The sequence below is a fragment of the Dermacentor variabilis genome, chromosome 3 (genome assembly GCF_050947875.1).
Source record: "Dermacentor variabilis isolate Ectoservices chromosome 3, ASM5094787v1, whole genome shotgun sequence".
Classification (NCBI taxonomy): domain Eukaryota; kingdom Metazoa; phylum Arthropoda; class Arachnida; order Ixodida; family Ixodidae; genus Dermacentor; species Dermacentor variabilis.
This window is the reverse complement of record NC_134570.1, coordinates 160,282,282-160,304,713: the sequence shown is the minus strand read 5'-3', so window position 1 is coordinate 160,304,713 and position 22,432 is coordinate 160,282,282. Positions and strand designations below refer to the sequence as shown.

The window sequence follows — 22,432 nt, the reverse complement described above, 5'->3', positions numbered from 1 at the left end:
GGCTACGTGGGCGACATCCGACGCGTGGAGACACAGCGACCCGGGGTTCAACGCGGCAGTGCGTGCGAACGTGGTTCGCGGAGTAATCGATATCAACTACGTCGTTCACTTATGCAGCCGTGACGCCAGGCGCACTCGGAAGATCCAGTGGTGATCACGATGGGTTTTTGCACAACGCAGCCAGCTGTGGAAGAAGACGACGACGACGAACGCGTGAGCAGTGGCACGAGCGTGTTCATGCGGTTGCTCTGAGGGGCGCCAACGCTGAAGACAGCGATGCTCGAGCCATTCATGGTTATGATAATTTTTGCTTGTCGCAGACACCATTAAACCGCGGATCTAAGTCATATATAGCTTCGCCGTAAAAGGATCCTAATAATGTAACAGAACCTATACAGCACTGTCGCCACCATTACACGTATACGTGGTCGCTTGTATTAGCAGGGCAAAGCGAATTAGCTGAAGTGCCGACGCAATATATCGCAAGCCTGTAACAGCAACATAAACAATAATAGATGGTGCGCCGAAACTCAGAAATACCGCTTGCTTTTCACGATAACAAAACTGTACTTCCACCACCATGCCAAGCGTCCAGTCCTGCAACGTCACTGCCCTCTTATGCTCTAAGTGAACCGCATTTGTCATATAAATGCGACAATGTTTATTTAGAGTGGGTGTTTCTTGTAGTCATCGCCTGGCAAAAATCGTGGCCAGCGATGAGAACAGCGGCGACCAAGCTCAGTATTCCCAGCATCTGGTAGTAGCCGTCGTACGATCCTGTTGCATCCCGAAATCGTCCTGCATGTATGGTAAAACCATCAAATGAATGAATCAAAGAATAAATTAAATAATTAATAATTGTAAATTCAGCAGAGTCACTTATGAGTGCTCATGTGTGGGAATGTAAAAATGCCATTTGTAGACCCCGGAACATCATGAACAGGCTGGTGTGATACACTCATGACGTGGGCCACCTTCTCCCCAATGGCTGCGCCGTCACGTGTCCACTGACGCACGCACTAGGACTGGGCCATAACTTAAGTCAGCGAGATGGCTGCGACATTCAATGTGCAATGACGCACGCATTATACATTTCTTCATTCATGGAGAACTATAAAACTACCGTACTTTTGGGGATGCTCGTTTCGCGTGATCGTTTCGCACCCCGGAGACCTGGGTTCGATTCCCACCATGACCGAAGGGCACCAAACTTTCTGTGCAAAATGATTCATTCATATTATTTACAGGAACCTCGCTGAGAATCTTCATCTATCCGAGCACTTTTTGACGTGCTGTTATTTTTTGCGCCGTCGGCCATTTTTGGTATCATCTTTCAATCACGCCGACTACGTTATAATTTCGCCTTATGGAGCATATAATGCTTTCGCATCACTAACGTTACTGCGGAGAGTCTAATGCATAATGAACGATCGAAAAAAAACTCAAGTTATCGAACGCATGGAGAGGGGCGATCAAATATTTCCACAGAGACACTGCTAACGTATGGGGATGCGAAATCATTATACCGTTTGGAGACCCCGCAGCGTCATGAACGTGCTTTGGTCATACACTCATGACATGGCGCCACCTCTTCCCCATTGCCTGCGCACTCACGTGCCCAATCACGCACACACTAGACCACGCCTTCAGTCAGGCAGATGGCTGCGGCGTGTCCTGTGCAATGACGCACGGTCTAAGCACACGTTTGACAGACACAACCGAGAAGCCACCGTGTTGGGGGGGAAGCGTGCTTGTCTGGCACCCCGGAGATCCGGTTTCGATTCTCACCCAGCCGGACATGCTCCAAATTTTCTTTTGAAAGCCATTAATTTAGTTGGTTTACAGGAACCTTCCTGAAAAATTCGGCGTCAGTAACACCCATTTTTTGCCGTGTTCTTACTCTTTATGCCGTCAGTAATTTTTGTCACCATCTTTCGCTCACGCCGACGTCGACAGACTTTCGCCTAAACAGGCACATAATGCTTTCGCATGGATAACGCACTTTCCGAGTAAAATGGCGCACAAATTGGAACTTTGTGTGTGCTAGTTTTTGTGGAGGCAGAGAGTCCTATCATTGCCGCGCACTTCCAGTTATTCTCGAAAGAATATTGAGCGAATGGCTTCCCTCTTTTATCACTACCCTGATTTCGCAAGATGTATAAAAGTGTATATAATCGGAAATCTGCAGGTGATTCATTTGAGCAATGATATAAAGTAGTTTCTCACTTAGTGTGAGAGCACTAAGTGAGAGCAGGTGGATAGGCAAAATGCTGAATGTCTTGGCAACAATGACCGTAACAGTCGTCTTTCCGACATCGTACGTCATCGATCGATTCATTCGATCATATTAGAAATATTAGAAAATACTGTCTTACGCTATACCACAGCGTATGATGTTTAAATAATATACGGAAATGAAACCAAGAAATGTGGAAGAGAATGCGCACACACGTATAAAAAATGGCGGCCATTTAGCTTCAGCGCACTGAAACAGATGGGAAACGCAGCCGGTGGTACAAGACGCGAGGATATTGAAGGCACACAGCAGTTTCACTGTGCTGTTACCTATGATCACTGGGCTGAGCAATGACACTGGCACCATGACTGCGCCGATGATGCCGCTGGAGGCTGCGGTCCTCTCCACGCCCACGCATTCCGCGAGAAGCACGTACTTCATGCACAAGATGTAGCCTTGCGCCACTCCAACCAGTGTTGCTAACGCTATCACCGGAACGATGGAAGTCACGTATGCCATTGTAATCATGCACACACAAATTACCGCAAAGCTGAACGCGTACAGTGGTCGACGGGTGAAAGGCACACAGTCCGCTAGCAGTGGGATCGCGATGCGGCCCAGAAGTTGGCCTATTGAAGAGAACGTCACGAAATTCTTCGCGCTGTCAAGCGCTATGCCTTTGTCGATTCCATAATCTACAATTGTCCCCAAGAACTCGACGCTAGCGTACTCTCCGACGATGATAGCCCAAAGTAGAACGTAGAATGAAGGCGTGCCGAAGAGGCCTAGGACTTGCTTCCAAGAACTGCTCTCGGGCTGCGCCGCTCCCTCCGTTTCAGCAGAACGGCTTCCATGAAAAAAAAATAACGCCAAGTTTAAATTAATGCGAGCTTGAGGTGCACTAATAACGCGTTTCCGTATTGTCAACGTTGGAGCCGCGAGAGAGATGCACCGCAAATGCCTGACACGCTTGCGCATGCGTGAGTTGGGAGAGAGAAATAGGTAGGCCGTGTCTAGCTACTGAGAACGCGGACACGTGGAACGTGGACACGTGTCCCCCGTTTGTTGCTAACATAGCTGCACCACGCGAACACGCATAAATACTCCAGAATAAGTCCTCTCTCCGTTAGTTCTACGTGGCTTAGTCATCACAGCACCGCACTTGCGACTGGGTATTCAGTAATTCGTACGCATGTTGGAAGGTTTTTAAAAGCGTAGGCATATATATTTGCGCCTAGCCAACGAGGAAGGCTCCCTTCACGTAAGACGATCGTTTTCACGACAGGGACCGCAGCAGCGAGCGAATTGACCTTAGCCCTGCATTTCGCTTCAACGCGAACTAAGCGGCTACAACATAGTGCACGCGGAGCTCTCACCACTCAGCGCACTGTGTCTCCATCGCGGATCGCCTTCAAGATAGGTTCCGAGCATGTCGCTTGAACGTAAACCAAGCGGCGAGAAACCGTGCACTCGAAGCTATCTGCACTCCACAGATTCTTTCCCGGTCGCAGATAGCGTTCAAGACAAGGACCCACGCGGTCGCGCCGTCTGCAGCCTCCGCTAGGGCAAGGTTGATAATGGCTCGACGTGGATAGATAAAGCGCTAAAGCGCGACAACTGCCCATAACGATCGAAACACCAGCAGCGCGCCTGGTACTGTGACCTCCAGTTGTTTGCTTGCATCACCAATACACCTTGCGGCGCCGCCCGCAGCCATTCCGGTCGCCACAACGCTGTCGTTGATACTGGTCGGATCAAGTTTCATAACATTGATAATGACACCGGGCTGCACGGAGATGAGCAAGTGGCAAAATGCTTCTGCATACTTAGGCAGCTCCCAGAGGAGTTTCTACGTGGCTTTCTTTTGCCTTGTTTTTTTTTTTCGAGTACATTATTGTATCATTTCCCCCTTTCACTTCTGCAGAAGTTTTTACCGACGCGTAGCTTCACCATTAGGCCTGACACGTAAGTTTCCTGCCGAGAGGAGCGAAGTGACCCGGCGCGAAGAGGGCCGCTAGGGGCTGAGGTAGATGCCTCTTTAACGGCCGCAGGCCAATGTTTAACAACACGTTCTTACTGTGAATTTGTTTTTTTTATGCTTACCAATAATGGACTCCGTACCGCCCGCTGTGCTTCTTATTCTACGGATGTTAAGCGCCGATTCTCGCCTAGTGTGGATTCCCCTCGGCTAGGCACGAACGGAGCAAAGCGCCTACTCCCTCGTAGTACGTAGGCACCATTCCCTGATTTCTCTCTCGCAACTCACACATGCGCGCAAGCGTCGGACAAAGGCGACGCAGCTCTCGCGTGTCTGCGCCGTTGCAAAAGGCTAATACGTGCAGTCAGGATGATAAGCAGGGATGTACCGTAGTTGCGAAGTAAACAGCACACGTGGGATTGCTCTATTCTTTGCTGTGCATTCAATACAGGTGCAATAAAATTGTGCTCCCCTGAGTCACTTCGCCATTCTCAGTACGCTGGCCAGTCATCAGAACCTTTGAGTTTATCTCATCAAAGCAGCTATATTCACTATTCCATGCCCAACTGCAATAAGCCTTTCACAGCACAGATTACTCAGGTTTATGCCCTTCGGTGTGAGCTGCTCTTGTACCCTATATTGTACCAAACGTTCAAAGTGCGGTTGCATTACCTTTGGAGAGATGCGGTGCCATCGCCTGTTCTTCTGTGGATCTGTTCCGTGGAAAACGCATTTTCACGAACCGCGGGGCTGTTTCGTTCGCAGCCAAGTCTGAATGGGTTCCTGGCCAACATAACAATCGCAGCCGAGTTCATGAGAATCGCTCCGTACAACAGCAGTGCTCCTCCCAGGTCATACACTACCAGCAGCCCGGCGAGTACAAACTGGCTGACGACTGCTGACAAACCAAATGCGATAAAAATAAATGATGTGGCGATGGCACGGTACTTCTTGAAATGTAGCAGCGTGTATATGGAGGAAGACGTCAGGAAGATTCCGTGTCCCAAGCCTGCGTGGCAAAACAGTGCATGTTATTCGGTGCTCTTTGAATCTGCTCAGCCCACAAATTGCGCATTGTGCGGTGTACTTTTTGGAACTGTTCCTCGCGGATTTATGCTTGTGCTCAAGCCAACTTCGATTGGAATCATCAGCGGAAGTCACCAGGATCACCTGGATACCAAAATTGCGGCAAGCGGACCCAATTTTCGGCTATTTTTCGACTCTGACGCGTCGTCCCGGCAGCTGCGTTCGACTTAGCGTCGACTCCGACCACTGCCCGCCGGCCAAGCGTCGGTGCGCCGCGCTGCCGACCCCTGGGGATTAGCACGGCTGAATATTTTCGGCGAAAATGGAGGTTGTTGTTCAAGGGGAGGATATTTCTCCTGAAGAATTTTCCGAAAAGGTCGGTTGGTTCACGATCAACACAAGCCAGCAACGCGGCAGCCAAGATGGCGGCCGCGAAGGAGGAAGCCAAGGTGTCGGCTCGGATCGAGGAAAGAGGCAAGATGGCGGCCACGGCCACGTGAGCACCAAATCAATCAAGATGGCGGGGAGGAAATTGGCGCTGCGCTCCGTGGCGTCACAGCAACCACGCCTACCTACTGGCCTGCATAAGGTGATAATCCGACCGAGTGGAGGATTGAAAGCTCTATCTTGGGGTGGAGACGTGAAGATATATGAGATTGTTCGAGCCGCTGCGGGCGTGAATATGAAGGAGGCTAAGGAAGACATTATTCAACTTAACACCAAGCAAAACACCATTTTGGTTGGCACCATGAGTGAATAAAGAATGCATCGCTACCTGAAGATAAAAATACTTCAGGTTGATCAGGCAAAATACGAAGTAAACGCCTGCCTGTCAGCCCCCGATGGCAGTGGCAAAGGAGTTATTCATGGGATCCCGGTGGAACACACGGAAGCACAGATTCTGGACAACCTGGATTGTTCAAGGAACCCCAAAATCAGAGGGGTCAGAAGAATGGGGAAGACATCGACCTCAGTTCTAATACTCTTCGTAAACGATAATGTGCCGTTTTGGATTTATTATGGAGGCGGGCTCCTCAAGTGCTTCCTCTACAAAAAGAAGTTTGAGGTGTGCAACGCATGCGGACATCTTGGGCACCGCTCTGACGTGTGTCCGGACCCGGACGACGTCAAGTGCCGCGGCTGCGGTACCGTGAAGCCACCGGATGGACACGTGTGCGATCCCAAATGTGCTCTTTGTGGAAAGGGACATGAACTGGGCAACAAGAAGTGTCGCGAGATCTACCGAACTCCGTACATCGTCAGGAAACGCCGGTGGGAGCGGAAGCTCCAAGAAGAGGAGGCGAAGAAAACACCCCCGTCTGGGCGAAAAAGCCGATCAAGAAGCCGGGAGGGCTTCCGGAGCCGCTCCGGCTCCTTCCCTCGCCTCGATCACCCGGGCCGTTCCAGCTCCAGGGGCTGCTCCAGCTCCAGGGATCGTTCCGGCTCCGGGGTCCACTCCGGCTCCAGGGCAAGATCGTCGTCAAGGCCGAGGAATGAAGCCAACAAGCAAAGGGAGGTGAGCTGGGTAGATAAGGTCTCCCAAAAAAATACGGAGTCCGAGGAACTCGCCAAGATGAGAATCACGGTAGAGAAACTCATTAAAAGAGTAGATGACCTCGAAAAGGAAAACGCTATGCTAAAAAGGGAGAAGAAAGTAGCTAACGCAGTCAAAACAGCTAACACGATTGGGACCCACCCAACCGTTGAAAGCACTGTGGCGATGCAGGTAGATGACACCCGCTCCCCACCTCTGAAAAGGAAACCAGGCGCGAATGCGCCGCAAAAACCCACAATGGCAGGTCTGTGCAAGAAAATGGACGACTTCCAGGCGAGCTGGGAGGCAAAGTTCGCATCAGTCATCCAAGCCATCCAGGCGCTATCGGAAGAAAGCCAGAAACACAGGGCCGCGTTGGTGAGCATTAATAACTGGCAGAGGGAAACAGAGCAGAAGGTACATGGTGGTTCTCACACGGCTGCGACCTTAATACCACTGGGTGATAATCCACAATTCAATCATGGCCAGTCACAATAAACACACGATTTGGCAGTGGAATTGCCGCGGGTACCGTCGCAAAAGAGCGGTCCTACAGCAGCTCCTTCTTGGCAAAGACAATCCGGACGTAATCGCTTTACAAGAAACTGCGGGGATGGCAAAATTATCGGGCTACATATCATTTAGTACAGATGATGGAAGATCCGGGGTAACCACCTTGGTCAGGAGAAACTTGGCAGTCGTTAAGCACGACACGGAGGTTATCAACGTAGACCACGTCCTTGTTGAACTCATTCCAGCAAAAAAGAAAGAAGGCAGCCTCTTTGTTCTCAATATCTATAGCAGCCCGAAACAAAGGAAGGCCCGATTTGGACCTCTTCTCCAAAAAACTCTGCGTATTGCCAACAGGCAAGCTTTGGTAGTGGTGGGAGACTTTAACGCCCAACACGCTGCCTGGGGGTACAGAAAAGAAGGAGTTAAGGGAAGGGAACTCTGGCTGCATGCACAGCAAGAGGGGCTCACCTTAATGACCGACCCCCAAACCCCCACTAGAACGGGGAATAGTGTCAGCATAGACACCTCACCCGACCTCACATTCGTCAAAAACGTGGGAGATGCAACCTGGGTTAATACCCAGGAAAACCTAGGCAGCGATCACTTTATTCTCGAAACAGTGGTAAGCGCAGGCCCTGCCAGGAGAAAAGGCAGAAACCAGCTAATTGTTGAATGGAATGCCTTTCGCGAAATAAGAAGCGAGACGGCAGTGAGTGAGATAAGGGATATTGAGGAATGGGCTAAGAAACTGGGCCAGGACGTTAAAAACGCAACCAAGGAGATAACGGAGGACTCTGCACTGGAGATAGCGGACAGCCACCTCCTCCATATGTGGGAGGCTAAGCTCAGCATGGAAAAACGGCTCAGGAGGCAAAGGTGGAACCGCAATCTCAGGAGACGGATCGCTAGGCTCAATAAAGATATAGAAGATTACGCGCTCAAACTAACCAGGCAGAACTGGGAGTCCACCTGCGATAGGATGGACGGAAATATAGGCCTAGCTAGGACATGGAATCTACTCCGCTACCTGCTGGATCCACAGGGCTGCAAAACAGCGCAGCGACAGAACCTTCAAAAAATTCTTCACTTGTACGAAGGTACAGAGGTAGATCTAATGAAGGACATACAGGAGAGATACATAGGCGACACTAGCAAGGAACCCCTACCTAACTATGAAGGCGTAGGCAACTCCAGCCTAGACGAACCCATCAGCGAGGCGGAGGTCCGGGCGGAGATTGCCAAGCTCAAAACCAAATCAGCTTCAGGCCCGGATGGCGTTAGCAATAAAATGCTACGCAATCTAGACGATAACTCTATAACTGCATTAACTAACTTTATGCAGAAGTGCTGGGAAGAGGGTAAACTACCAAATCAGTGGAAAACCGCTAAGGTGGTGATGATCCCAAAACCAGGCAAGAAACTCCAGATAGAGAACTTAAGACCTATCTCCCTAACCTCTTGTGCAGGCAAGCTTTTGGAGCACGTTATTCAAACGCGGCTCAATAACTACATGGAGGATAATGACCTCTATCCGCATTCGATGGTGGGCTTTAGGCCCAGGCTCTCCACCCAGGACGTGATGCTGCAACTAAAACACCAAATCATCGATGCGGAAACGGGGGACGCAAAGGCCATCCTAGGGCTTGACCTAGCGAAGGCTTTTGATAACGTCACACATAAAGCCATTCTGAGAACCTTCAGGACTTGGGAGAAGGCGTACGAACCTACAATTACATTAGGGACTTCTTGTCAGACCGAGAAGCAAAAATCCAGATTGGAGAATGCCAATCGGATAACATTAAATTAGGCAGCAAAGGGACCCCACAGGGCTCTGTGCTCTCGCCCTTTCTTTTCAATGTGGCCATGATCAAACTCCCTGAAAGACTGGAGGCTATTGAAGGACTAAATCACAGCATATACGCTGATGACATTACGTTGTGGATAGCTAGGGGCAGCGATGCCCAAATAGAGGAGACCCTCCAAAGGGCTATCCAGGCAGTTGAAGGTTACGTCCGACCTAGGGGACTTAAATGTTCACCGCAAAAATCGGAACTGCTTCTATACCAGCCGAAAGGCAGGGCCAGTAAGGAGGAACCGCAAATCTCTCTCACAGCTGGGGGGATCCCCATTCCAAAAGTGGACAAAATCAGAGTTCTGGGACTTTTGATTCAGGCCAACAGCTTTAATGGTGAAACAATAAGGAAACTAGACGGCTGCGCACTGCAGACCATGAGGCTGATCCGCAGGATCGCCAACAGGCGGTCCGGGATGAGAGAAGCGAATCTAGTTAGGCTAGTCCAGGCCTTTGTGATAGGTGGAATAGCTTATGTTGCTCCTTTCCTCAATTTTAGGTCATTCGAGAAGAAGAAGATTGAGGGCATCATACGTAAAAGTATCAAACAGGCGCTGGGGCTTCCCATCCGCACTGCAAATGAAAAGCTTTTAGCTCTAGGGCTCCACAACACTCTTGAGGAGATTATTGAAGCAGTGAGGATCTCGCAGTATGAGAGACTTGCGGGAAGCCCTACGGGCAGGAAAATCCTAGCTAGGCTAGGCATAAACTATGAGGGGCAGGAAGGCATCAAAGTCGACCTGCCGCGAAGCGTGCGGAACCGACTAATAATCCCACCACTACCTCAAAACATGCACCCAATCCATCACAAGGAACGCAGAGAGAAACGGGCTGAGGCTCTTGAGAAGCGTTTCAAAAACTCGAAGGACGTGCTCTACGTTGATGCTGCAGACTATGGCAACGGCCGCATGGCCCTAGCTGTAGCGAGCGCTGAAACTAGACTGATAGCCAGTGGCACAGTTCCAACGGATTGCTCTCAGATTGGAGAAGAATCTGCTATAGCACTTGCAATTGCAAGTACTTCAGCCAAAATTATAGTAAGCGACTCTAAGGTTGCGGTGATGAACTTTGCCAGAGGCAGAATTTCTCCCGAGGCGAACAGAATCCTGCAGACCTGCAGAGATAGCAGGAAAATTGAAATAATCTGGGCACCTGCGCACGCCTCCCTCGCTGGGAACGAGGCGGCCCACGAATTAGCTCGAGGACTTACATTCCGAGCTGGTGGGCTAGCCGAAGGCTTCACGGGGCGAGACCGCTTAGTGTGCTACAGAGAAATCACACAACACTACAGACTAGGGCGGGTTAAATATCCTCCGGCTGATGAATCCTTAAACAAGAGCCAGGCCTCCACTTGGCGTCGCCTGCAAACCAACTCGTTTCCAAGCCCGGTGTCGTGCAGCCTCTACTACCCGGGTCAGTACTACAGCCAGTGTAAGCTATGTAAAGCCAGGGCTAATCTTAATCACATTCTGTGGGAATGCCCACAGGCTCCCTCTGAGGGAAGAATAAAGTCTTTAGAACAATGGGAGACCTTATTACTCAGCTCCGATCCGGAGATTCAACTGAAGACCGTCCAACTGGCCGAAATCGCCGCTAGGGTCCAAGGACTCCTGGCCGTCGTCTAGGTGGGAAGACTTAAAGCCTTCCCTACACCTGTTGGACAAATAAAGTTTTACAATCCAAAAAAATTGAACTAACCTAGCTTAAGATGCGCACGCGTATGAATAAATAATTTAAAAATATAAAAGAACATTTGATACTGCCTTCAAAAAGCATGTTCAGAGCTAAGCATGATTCTGTTGATGTTATAAACGATTTTGTTAAGCTAGCTGAGAAAACCATTATGGTAAATACTCAGACAAATAGTATTGCCAAAACTTTGGGAAGACATTGACTGTTTGATTATATCGATATCAAGAAAATACGTTGTGCGTTCTTATTGTTTGACTATATGGAACGCAGCCCGGATGCGTTAGATGTCCACGATTATTATTTAACAGGGCATCAAAACAGCGTCTCTTTTTCCAAGCAGTGACAGCAACAACACGGTTTACTATTACTCTTTCGTTTGGGACCTCTACACTGCGATTCAGACACGGGAATGCTTGAGGTGCTGTCCAGGAATTGCTGCTGGAGTCAAGCCAAATGCCCTCTTAAATTTGTGCCTTTTCCCTTAGTTGCGAGCTTCCAAAGAATGAGTAATTGAGTATGAATGCGTTTCTGTTGCCTACTTTCTCAAATGTAGGAAGGCCTGGCGCCCCTTCCGGTGTCAATTGCCAGCCTACTCATCGCTTTCCCTTTCCTCTCAAGTGTATGTACATTTTTAAGCCGTATAATAATATTTAATTAGCAATAATTATTGATTATTTTTTCCAATTAGTGCTTTGGCACGAGATATCGGCATGACGGAGTACGAATGGCTACTTTTTTGGTGGAAGAAGAGTGCCCTGGCCACTTACGAAACCTATTTTGCACGCAGGCAACTTTTGAGAGTATCCTATCATACCTACTGAGGCAAGCGTCCGTAACTTTATGGTTGAGGTATCGGGCTACTCTGCTAAATGACCTTTGTTCGAAACCGGCTTACCAACAATATTACTTACGTATATTTGTTTAAATGATGCTTCTTCGGTGCCTGTGGCACCTCAGCTGGATGCGTCGCCGTGCATAGGTGGCCCGTTGCTTTCGGGTGAGCGCGGAGACCCATTCCGCTACATTTTCCTTCCCGTTTCGTGGACGTAAAGCTAGTCGAATATGTCTAGCGCACCTAGCCGTTTCACGGTCGCCTGCTTACTTGCGGTTCAGAACCACGATGTTACAACCATTTGTAAACATTTTCTCCCCTTTTTTTCTCGCTTTTTGTCATTCTTTTCTATTTTTTCTTTCTCTGTAGCCTCTCGACGCGGCCAGAAACAGCGGAATGGATGGATGGCTGGAAAACTTTATTGTGAGTCCTGAGATACGCTATCATCTCGCAGCGGGCCGCTCCCACGCTGGGACGGGCAGGCCGAGCCTGGAGCGAATAATTAACGCAGTGCATTAAGTGGCGCTTCGTTAGCTTTTCACTGGTTTCTAGAATAAATTATTTACTGCTTTGTCCTTCCAGTTCACCTGGGTCATGCCCAGTGGCTAGGTCCTCGAATGTGGCGCATGACTTGTTCTGGTAATCATATTTCTTACATGGTTGTTCCGCTGCGCGAAGTGTGCAAACCATGTCTAACTGATCGCACGACCTCTATTTCACAGAGGCGTATGCTGTAGTTAATAGGTGGCATAGCATTCCTGATCTGTTAGCGACCGGGTCTGATAAAGGCTTTTTTTTATGCATGTGGCAGCTAGTTGGCCAGTAAGCAGCTAGACTCGTCTCCATGCGTACGTGACTAGCGGCTAGCATAGTGCTACCTATCCCGATAGCTAACAGAATGTCACACAAACCCTATATGGGGGATAATTCGAGTGAGTATTTATGCATGTAGGATCCTCTGGGCTTGTCTTCTGCGCGTTAAGCTGGCCTCACTCCGTACATAATTTTCTGACAGCTATCTCTGATGCTCGGTCGCTATAGTCAGAAGTTTGAATCCTTAATTCTTTTTTGTCATTAGGCGGCTCGTCGTAATTCGGGCTGGTGGGGTTGGAACGCCATTATCACCAGCCGCATGTTTTAATATACCATTGGAAGCATAGCCGCCGACAGCGGGAGGCTCCGGGGCCTGAGCCCTCTCCGGAGTTTTCTGACGGGGCTAAGCCCCACCCCGCGATGCCGAAGACACCTCCCCCCTACCCCCCCACACACCCCTAAAGTGCCATTGCCAGAGCTTTGTCACCTACACTATTTGATGTTTCTTTTGACTTTCCTCGACCATTTCACTTGAAATTTTGCTGGGGCTGTTGGCTTGCTGCATCATTGTTGGCGCGGACTTGCACGGCTTTTAGTTCATACATTCGCTGTATTTCTGCAGATCCTGACAATAGGAGGACACACGCATTAGAAGTACTATCGGCGGCTGCCTCATCCGTATTTTGTCACTTCAACATTGCTTGAATTTTTCATTTTAAACACCATGCACATATATAATATGTACACCTATACACACAGGAAAAATATTATTATATTTTTGAAAGAGATGGAGGTAGCCAATTAAAGATTATTTCTCAAAGTATGGATAGGCTATGCCTACAGAATGAATATGTTTCTGTGTGTTCACCATGCTTCAAATTGCTTCGCGTGCTTTTCTGACCATGACAAAAATCTATAGACTTCAGTGACTCCTTCGGCAGCCTTTTATCAATGGCGTGTGAAATGCACGTGAATGTTGTGTATCTTAGCATTTCTTCTTTTTCCAGTAAGCAATGCTAACGACTCATGAAAAAGAATATTTCCAATAATTTACAACCTTCATTAGTGATGGAAGCATTGTTAGTTGCATGCAAAGGCCATAAATAATTACAGGGTCTCCCAAGTAACTGTCATGCGCCAAGATAATTAAAAGGAGACCAGTGTGTTACAAGAGGAAAACCTAGTGAGTATTGTTAACAGTACAGTGGAGTAGCTGGCAGTAATTTTCTCGTTACTGAGACATAGGTTGGTAGTTGCATTTAGTTATCTAACTCTAATTAATTGTAGGTAATTGAATACTAATTGTAATTAATTATCTAACTCGAGACCTACTATCCTAATTATCAAAGTGTCAATGAGGCATTTGAAGGCACAGCCAATGGACAACTAATTGCGGTATTTTGAGCGACGTACTAATTGCGTACAATTTTCTTTTCCGGCAAAAAAATAAACCCCGCGAAATATTGAGAATACCATGTGACTGCGCTCCCACCCGAATCATAAAGCAGCGCCCTCGAATAGGCTCCCTATGAGTTAGCCAGAACGAAATAAAGAATATAAAGAAAAACATCGGGATCCAGCTAGTGCCTGAACTGCCGCGCGCCGGCCGAAGCAACACGTCGCGTTTCGTGTTAATTGGAAACAAGCTGTGATAACTGCTGGTTGTCTTAACGCAGATAAAGTGCAAGGATGTTTTTTGCCACAATATCTGTCACCACAAAAGCTAGTTGACAACGTGACTGCAAAGGTTTAAACGTGCGTTTCCTTTCGTGCCAGTCGTCATGTCTTTCTCTAATGCGCAGTAGGTAAACATGATCCTTGCATTAGGATCTGGAAATGACAAGAGAAAGGCCACAAATATATATATCAGTCATGGAATTGTGGCTGTAGGCCAAACGCAGCGCCTGTCATCCAAAATTATGAAAACCTGAGTCAAACCGGCAGCTTCCAGAAACAGCGGCAGAGGACTCCATCTCTGAGTCCTAGCCTAGACACGGATGTTCCAGCATTTATGGCCTCAAACCTTCATGCTATCGTGCGGGACATGGCCTTCCAGGTACCAATTTCTAAGGCACGAGTTTGGAGGATTCTAAATGACATCCTTTCACCCGTACCACCTTAACCAGCACCAATGATTCAAACATAAGGACCTGCAGAATTGTCTAGATTTCCGCAATTGGATCCTCACAAAAGCCCATGTGTCACCGGACTTCTTGAGCAACATCATGTGAACAGATGTGCAGAAACGCTGTTTGTGCACATCACAAACGCAGTTTGTGATGTGCACAAACAGCGTTCAGAAACGCAGAACAAAAGCATCAGAAACGCAGTTTGTGCAGAAACGCCAAGGTAAATTTGCCTAATGCACACTATTGGGGGAACTCCAATCTACCCTGTGTAAAGCACAATCGGCACCAGTACCAGTGGTCGCTTATTGCCTGGTTCGGAATTTAGGCCGGTGTTATAATCAGCCCACCTGCATCTTCTTCGATCACACACTGACTGGACAACGCTACGTGAATGAAATTCTTGAAGGTGTAGTGGATGAGTTTCTCAGCGAAGTCCCGCTGTCACGTCTTCCACTTCTGTACTATCAGCAAGATGTGGCACCAGCAAACAGCAGCAGCCGAGCAGGAAACTGGCTGGATGCGACTTTTCATGCGCGATATATTGGAAGGCACGGGCCTGTAAATTGGCCGGCTAGGTTACCTGACCTCTCTCATTCGATTTATTTATTTGGGGTAATGTGAAAAATCATGCTTACATGATCGAGACGGACGTCAGATTAGTTCAAGGCAAGTATAACGGATGTCTGCCGTGGAATTCTGTTGTCGGTCATCAAGAAAGTCACTGAAGGTGTGATAGAGCGTACACAGTAAGGCATAGCTGCAAAAAGAGACCTATTCGAACACGTCCTCTAGGGTGCTGCTCAACGGAGCTTACGAATTGATAAATAATAAGGTCACACTAAAATCTGATGTTCTTTTTTTCCATTTTTCTTTCTTCCTTTCTTTTCGTGCGGACAGCCTGATTGCCAAGTTCAGCTCATTTAGAAGTGGTACATTTACTTTCTTGAACGCATTGATTTTGCCTTTTCTGTACAGGTTGGTCGCTTCGCGGTTTTTTTTTTTTTTTGACACGAGCTTCTCTTTGCAGACCGTAAACACTTTCATAAAAACTCAAACGCTAACTTTAATTTAGCAAGTTTCTGGAGCAAAATATAGCTTCGCGCGCACTCTTTCGATGCGGTGCGCGCAAAGCCGGGATTTTGAAACGTTCTTTGCCTAGTACATTGCTTTTCGCATTTCGTGCGTGGTCAGAGCGGCGCTTCGGCCGCGTTATCAAGGGGCTTTTGTTTTCAATATGATCTGTCAGCCTTGAGAAATGGATAATAAGTGTGATGTAGAGAGGAAGAAATGGCTGCAAAGCTGCGTAACCTGCTGTTGGTGCCCCTTCCGCACCATTATAAAGGTGATGCGCTGTCTCTTTGTGTTTGCGACAAAAAATGCAGTTGCTTTCAATCAGCCTAATTGGGGGCGTTGCTTTGTGATGCCAGTGGGATCGCCGCCCGGCCCCCCTCAAGTGGTATTTTTCATATTTCGTGAGCTTCCTTTGCTACTCGGAAAATTTCTATCCAATTAGTGCGTCGCTGAAAACACCACAGTTAGATCTCATTTTAAGGTGCCTACAAATGCCTCATTGACACTGAAAATTAGGGCAGCACTTCTCGAGTCAGATAATTAACTGCAATTACCGAATTAAATCTCAGTAACGAAAGAAGTACTGGCGCTTACTCCGTTGTACTGGAAACAATATCCACTTGGTTTTCTACCAGTAACGCAACTGCTCTTTTTTAAAGTCTCGGTGCATGATATTTCGGGAAGACTATAATTCAACAAAGGCGTCAGGCAGGGAGATACGATCTCTCCAACGCTATTCACAGCGCGTTTACAGGAGGTATTCAGAGACCTGGATTGAGAAGAATTGGGGATAAGAGTTAATAGAGAATACCTTAGTAACTTGAGATTCGCTGATGATATTGCCTTGTGTGAGAGGCAAAGCCGAAGGGTGGGTCTAAAAATCTATCTGCAGAAAACTAAAGTAATCTTTAACAGTCTCGGAAGAGAACAGCAGCTTACGATAGGTAGCGAGGCACTGGAAGTGGTAAAGGAATACATCTACTTTGGACAGGTAGTGACTGCGGATCCAGATCATGAGAATGAAATAATCAGAAGAATAAGAATGGGCTGGGGTGCGTTTGGCAGGCATTCTCAGATCATGAACAGCAGTTCGCCATTATCCTTCAAGAGAAAACTATATAACAGCTGTGTCTTGCCACTACTCACGTACGCGGCAGAAACCTGGAGGCTTACGAAAAGGGTTCTACTGAAATTGAGAACGACGCAACGAGCTATGGAAAGAAGAATGATGGGTGTAATGTTAAGGGATAAGAAAACAGCAGATTGGGTGAGGGAACAAAGGTGAGTTAATGATATCTTAGTTGGAATCAAGAAAAAGAAATGGGCATGGGCAGGACATGTAATGAGGAGCGAAGATAACCGATGGACATTAAGAGTTACGGACTGGATTCCAAAGGAAGGGAAGCGTAGCAGAGGGCGGCAGGAGGTTAGGCGGGCGGATGAGATTAAGAAGTTTTCACGGACAGCACGGCCATAATTAGTACATCACCGGGACAGTTGAAGAAGTATGGGAGAGGGCTTTGCCCTGCAGTTGGCGTAACCAGGCTGATGATGATGATGATGTATAATTCACTTAGTAACCGAAATGGACGCAAGCCGGGTTGACTCGAAACCAGAATCATCACCAGTCATGCGCAGCAGGGCTGATACTTGGACTCACTGCAAAAGAAAGAGAGAGAGGCTGTAGTTTCGCCGGAAAGGCGAAGCAGTATTAGTGATAGCGAAGTATGCGGCAATTACGCGAAGGGAGCTTACACCACCGAGAGGACTCAGGCTGGGAAATCGAACTGTCTCCTACTATGATGTCTTGCATAAACTCATATAACGCCCTGACTTCAGCGCGCACTACTTCGAAGTCACACAAAGTGTCTGCAAGTGCAATATATATATATATATATATATATATATATATATATATATATATATATATATATATATATATATATATATATATATATATAAAATCAGCTTCTTCTATGTCCACTGCAGGACGATGGCCTCTCCCTGCTATCTCCAGTTACCCCTGTCCTGCGCCAACTGATTCCAACTAGCGCCCACGAATTTCCTAATTTTATGGCTCCACCTAGTCTTTTATCGTCCTCGATTGCGTTTTTCTTTTCTTGGTACCCATTCTGTAACCCTAATGGTCCAACGGTTACCTAACCGGCGCATTACATGACCTGCCCAGCTCCAATTTTTCCTCTTGATGTCAATTAAAATATCGTCTATAACCGTTTGCTCCCTGATCCAAACCGCTCTCTTTCTGTCTCTTGACGTTATGCCTAGCAATGTTCGTTCCATCGCTTTTTGCGCTGCCCTCAGCTTGTTCTCAAGTTTCCTTGTCAGTCTCGAAGTCTCTGCCCCATGTTTCGGCACTGGTAAAATGCACTGATTGACTCCTTCCTTTTCAATGATAATGGTAAGCTTTCAGCCAGGAGCTGGCAATGTCTACCGTATGCTATCCAACCCATTTTTATTCTTCTGTGAATTTCCTTGTCGTGATCAGGGTTCCCTCTGAATAATTGACCTAGGTAAACCTACTCCTTCACAGACTCTAGAGGCCAACTGGAGATCCTGAACACTTGTTCCTTTGCCCGGATATTTATCATTATCTTTGTCTTCTGTATATTAATCTTCGACCCCACTCTTACACTCTCTCTGTTAAGGTCCTCTATCATTTGTTGTAACTCGTCTGCACTGTTGCTGAATAGAACAATGTCATCGGCAAACCAAAGTTTGCTGAAATATTCGCCTTCGACCTTTACACCTAAGCCTTGCCAGTTTAATAGCTTGAACACTTCTTGTCCCTGTTATATATAATATAAGGTTTGGAAAGCTGGTCGGACCACAGCCCGCCCCACCCCCTTATGAATGAAAACTCTCCGCCCATAATTGGAAGTGCTCCATTTCTAGCTATGTGACTGAGGAGTAGCGGTAAAACATCCGGCCTCTAATCTGAAGGCCGTAAGCTCGAATCCTGCTCTAGTATACTACACCTTCAGGCTGAGAGTGGCACCTGACAATCAAAAAGTGCCGAGAGCCAGTGGCATTTACTAGTCCACGTGCAACCAAATTAGGAAGGCACACAAACAGTAAAAATAAGTGACTCTCTCACAATAACAGGAATTCGCCTGGTTGGTGCAGTACTGAGACACTGCCTCCCTCATGATCATCATCAGCAGCAGCCTGGTTACGCCCACTGCAGGGCAAAGACCTCTCCATTACTTCTTCAACTACCCCGGTCATGTACTAATTGTGGTACCCTGTTGTTCCTGCAAACTTCTTAATCTCATCCGCCCACCTAACTTTCTGCCGCCCCCTGCTGCGCTCCCCTTCCCTTGGAATCCAGTCCGTAACCCTTAATGACCATCGGTTATCTTCCCTCCTCATTACATGTCCTGCCCATGCCCATTTCTTTTTCTTGATTTCAGCTAAGATGTCAATAACTCGCGTGTGTTCCCTCACCCAATCTGCTCTTTACTTATCCCTTAACGTTACACTCATAATTCTGTCCACAGCTCCATGCGTCATCCTCAATTTAAGTAGAATGCTTTTCGTAAGCCTGCAGGTCTCTGCCCTATACGTGGGTACTGGTAAGACACAGCTGTTATACCCCTTTCTCTTGAGGGATAATGACAACCTGCTGTTCATGATCTGAGAATGCCTGCCAAACGCACCCCAGCCCATGTTCCGGATCCGCGGTCACTACCTGCCATAAGTAGATGTATTCCCTTACCACTTTCAGTGCCTCGTTACCTATCGTAAACTGCTATTCTCGTCCGAGACTGTGAGACAATAGTTTTCTGCAGATTAATTTTTAGACCCACCCTTCTGCTTTGCCCCTCCAGGTCAGTGAGCATGCATTGTAATTGGTGCCCTGAGTTACTAAGCAAGGCAATATCGTCAGTGAATCGCAAGTTATTAAGGTATTCTCCATTAACTCCTATCCCCAATTCTTCCCAATCCAGGTCTCTGAATACCTCCAGTAAACACGCTGGGAATAGCACTGGAGAGATTGTATCTCCCTGCTTGATCGTATCTCCCTCATGATGCGTACAGTCAAACCATGGCCTACAGTCCTCAGCGGCTGCGGAGCACCTGAATAAGACGGCGTTCACACCTACGAGGCTGCAGAAGGTGCTAAGAATTTCTGAATTTGGACAGGCCGCCAAAGGGAGCTGAACCAGGAAACACTCGACACATAAACCCTTTTGAGTGAAGCTAGTTTTCAGAACTCTGGGAAATCAACAGGCAACGCGTAAAATATTATTGGCTTCAGTGAAGCTGAAAGAACTGGTAAGGATTATACAGTGGTGACTAACGCCCACGTCCCCTGCTACAGAGGACCTCAAGAGAAGAGGCAATACGGGATGGGACCCCTGATCCATTGCGACACAGCGGGGAGCAGTCATAAACTATATAGCAATACTGAGAGGGTAGCAGTAGCAGTAATAAAGGTCACTAGGAGGTATAAAATTAAAGTAGTACAAGCCTACGCTCCAACCTGCAGTCACGACGATACAGCAATAGAACATGCTTCTGAAGATGTCGAATTAGCAATGGTAAAAATCAAAAGTCAGTATACTGTAGTCACGGGCGATTTTAATGCAAAAGTGGGGTAAAAGCAGGCTGGTGAACAAACAACTGGCAATAAGGCATCGATTCTAGGAACAGCAGAGGAGAAATATTGGTATAGTTTGCGGAAAGCAGTAACGTTCGTATAATGAGTCCCTTCTTTAGAAAGCGTAGAAAAAGGGAGTGGACCTGAAAAAGTCCTAATGGAGAAAAAAGATATGAAATTGATTTCATACTCTCTGCCCATCCCACCTTAGCACAGGATGTAGAAGTTTTAGGCAGGGTAAAGTGCAGTGATCATAAATTAGTGAGGTCTAGGCTTTCCCTCAGTATGAAGAGATAAAGAGTAAAATTAGTCAAGAAGAAACAGGCCAACATAGACACCAGCAAGGGCAAAATCAGACCAATTAAAGCTGGTGCTGGGAAACAAATATGCAGTTTTAGAACCGAGAGTCGAAGATTACATAGAGGTAATTATTGAAACCAAAACAATGCTGGTCTCAGAAGCAGCAATTGAAGTGGGAGGTAAGGCACCAAGGCATCCACCCGGTAAGCTCTCCCTAGCAACCAAAGACCTGATACAGGAACGACAAAGCGTGAAAGCGTCTAACTCAAGAGATCAGATAGAATTCGCGGAACTGTCAAAATTGATCAACAAGGAGAAAGTAAGGCTTATTCGAAATTGCAGCCTGAGAAAGACTGAGGAAGCAGTAAAAAAATGGACGCAGCATCAAATCCCCGAGCAAAAACTTGGCATAGGACGAGCCAAGATGTATCTACTGAAAGATGAGCAGGGTAATATCTTCAGCAATATTGAAGATATAGTAAGATCAGTGGAAGGATTCTATATTGACCTGTTCAGTACCCAAAGCAGCCACGCTACTTTTATTTGAAGCAGTAATGAACAGGACACAGAGGCTCCTTTTATTGCGAAAGCAATACTGCTCGCACTTTCGGCCCATCGGTGGTCGTGGCGCCTCCTTACACAGCTGCGCGTCACGTGACCGTGTGACGTCACGCCAGACCGAGAGACGGGGCCCCAGCTCGCGGCATCGATGGTGGAGGCGAAGCCTTGTGCGCCGCTGCTGCGGCGCTACCGAGAGAGGGCGCTCGCTGGTGTGACGTCACGCTAGGAGGATAAATGGGGCTATAGCTCGGCTCCTCGCAGTGGTCGGCGCGCTGCCTTTCGCTATGTCGGATGATGTATAGCCATAAGTTTAACAAAGGGCAACCATGTGCACACCATCAGCCGAACCAAGGCGCAGCCAAGGGTATTGCTTTCGCAATCTTCCAGGCTTAACCAAGTGAAGCCTTCAGCCAATTTTTTATAACTAGCAATGACTTAGAAAGGCCTTGCAAGACATGACCCGTGGAAAAGCGGCTGCAGAAGATGGAATAACAGCCGATTCAATCAAAAATGTACTAGATATCATGCTTGGAAAGCTTGTGGCCCTTTATATGCAATGCCTCACGACTTCAAGTGTGCCAGGTAACTAGAAAAATGTCAACGTTATACTAATCTTCAAGAAATGTGACGTTAACGAGTTGAAAAATTATACGCCCAGCAGCTTCCTTTTAGTATTGTATAAAATATTCACCAAGATAATTTCCAATAGAATAAGAGCAACACTTGGCTTCAGCCAACCAAGGAAACAGGATGGCTTCAGGAAGGGATATTCTGCAATGGAGCACATCCCTGGCATCATTCAGGAAATCGAGAAATTTCCTGAGTGCAATCAACCTCTCTATACGGCTTTCATAGATTTTGAAAGGGCGTCTGATTCAGTAGAGATAGCAACACTATTAGAGACATTACGGATTAAGGAGTGCAGGAGGCACACGCGAATATCTTGGGAAATACCTACGAAGGTTCCACAGCCACCTTGATTCTCCACAAGGAAAGCAGAGATACTTGTAAAGAAAGGGTTCAGGCAAGAAGACACAATCTCTGCCATGCTGTTCACTGCATGCTTGGAAGAAGTACTCAAGCTATTAAACTGGGAAGACTTAGAAGTGAGAATCAACGGCGAACATCTCAACAACCTTCTGCTGGCAGATATTCGGCTTGCAGATGTCACTGTCCTGTTCAGCAACAGTGGGGACGAATTACAACAAATTATTGAGGACCTTAACAGAAACAGAGTAAGAGTGGGGTTGAAGATTAATAAGCCGAAGACCAAG

General features: G+C 47.4%; 1 protein-coding gene across 4 annotated transcripts in view; it reads right to left on the bottom strand.

Moving 5' to 3' along the window:
• Nucleotides 1-603: 603 nt before the first annotated feature.
• Nucleotides 604-22,432, bottom strand: part of LOC142576473 (monocarboxylate transporter 14-like) — a 49,181-nt gene continuing 27,352 nt past the window's right edge. For all 4 annotated transcript variants that reach the window (XM_075686620.1, XM_075686617.1, XM_075686618.1 and 1 more), the window contains 3 exons: nt 4,887-5,223; nt 2,566-3,083; nt 604-798 (listed from right to left, as the gene is read on the bottom strand). In XM_075686620.1, coding sequence (XP_075542735.1) covers nt 662-798; nt 2,566-3,083; nt 4,887-5,223 — 992 coding nt within the window. In that variant the 3' untranslated portion in view covers nt 604-661. The remainder of the gene's footprint in view (nt 799-2,565; nt 3,084-4,886; nt 5,224-22,432) is intronic.